The following is a 1,628-nucleotide window of genomic DNA, read 5'->3' on the forward strand; positions in this document are numbered from 1 at the left end:
GAGTCCACATATACCATGAGGCGTTTGACGCCGAGCTCGATGGCTATATGAAGTCCATGGAGACATGCTTCATGCTCCACGGCGTTGTTAGAAGCTAGGAAATGAATTTGGAGGATGTAATAGAGCTTGTCCTTAGTTGGAGGAATGAACAAAATACTGGCGCCAGCGTCATTGATGTTGAGGGCACCATCGAAATACATTATCTAGTGCTCGGGGCAAGCAACGGGGATGGGCTCTTGGATCTCGATCCACTCGGCGACGAAATCAACCAGCGCTTGTGACTTAATGGTTGGCCTACTCCTAAATTTGATGGAGTAAGTGCCAAGCTCGACTGCCCACTTGATGATGCGAACATTGGCCTCTTTATTGCGGAGGATGTCCCCTAGAGGGAACTCGGTGACCATGACGATCTTATAGTACTAGAAGTAATGGCGGAGCTTGCACGACATGACCAGGATGGCGTACAACAGCTTCTGAACCTCAGGGTAACGAGTTTTAGACTTATTGAGAACCTCACTGATGAAGTAGACTAGATGTTGCACCTTATAGGCGTGTCCAGCCTCCTCACGCTCAATGACGATTGCTGTGCTAACAACACGAGAGGTAGTGGCGATGTAGATCAATAGGGTTTCATCTGGTAGAGGCATCGTCCTGATTGGAGGCTTCATTAAAAACAACTTGAGTTGCTCAAAGGCTGTATCAGCTTCCTCCGACCAGCAGAAGCGCTCAAAGGCCTTGAGTAGTTTGAAGAACGGTAGTCCCTTTTTGCCGAGGCATGATATAAAGCGGCTAAGAGTAGCCATGCACCCTATGAGCTTCTGTATATCCTTTACGCAGGTTTTTTGTTTCATATTGGTAATGATGGAGACCTTGTTGGGGTTGGGTTCGATACCGCGGGCACTGATGATGTAGCCCAGGAGTATGCTGAATGGAACTCCAAAGATGCACTTTGAAGGGTTCAACTTCCATCTGTATCTTTTCTGGTTGGTGAATGTTTCTTCAAGGTCGGCGATGAGGCTATTGGCGGTTTTGGATTTGACGACCACATCATCGATGTAGGCTTTGACATTGTGGCCTATCTGTTGGTCATGGCACATCTGGATGGCCCTTTGGTAGGTCACCTTGATGTTTTTGAGTCCAAAAGACATGGTGGTATAGCAATACACACCAAATGGCGTTATGAATGATGTTTTGATCTGGTCGTCCTCCTTAAGAGATATCTGGTGATAGCCAGAGTAACAGTCGAGGAAGGGGAGGAGTTTGCAGCCGACGGTGGAGTCTACAACCTCGTCTATCCAAGGCAGATCGAAGGGGTCTTTAGGTCATTCTCCATTCTTTATTCTTCTTTTGAACAAGGACTGGGTTTGCCAGCCACTCAGGATGATACACTTCTCTAATAAATCTAGCTGCTAGGAGCCATTTTATTTCTACCCTAATAGCCTCCTTCTTGTCTGGCGCGAATCATCGGAGTTTCTGCTTGGTCGGCTTGGTGGTTGGTGAGAAATTCAAGGAGTGCTCGATCTTCTCCCATGGTACCCCGACATGTCTATAGGTTTCCAAGCAAACACATTGGCGTTGGCACATAGGAAGGAGACGAGTGCACTTTCCTATTTGGGGTCAAGATGAGC

The 1,628-nt window shown here is 47.4% G+C and overlaps 1 protein-coding gene across 1 annotated transcript; it reads right to left on the reverse strand.

The window, feature by feature from the left end:
- Positions 1–419: 419 nt before the first annotated feature.
- LOC136454599 (uncharacterized) lies at positions 420–803 on the reverse strand. The gene has a single exon (XM_066454971.1). It carries the CDS (start codon positions 801–803, stop codon positions 420–422), a length of 384 nt encoding a protein of 127 aa, XP_066311068.1.
- Positions 804–1,628: the final 825 nt, after the last annotated feature.

The sequence above is a fragment of the Miscanthus floridulus genome, chromosome 5 (genome assembly GCF_019320115.1).
Source record: "Miscanthus floridulus cultivar M001 chromosome 5, ASM1932011v1, whole genome shotgun sequence".
NCBI lineage: Eukaryota > Viridiplantae > Streptophyta > Magnoliopsida > Poales > Poaceae > Miscanthus > Miscanthus floridulus.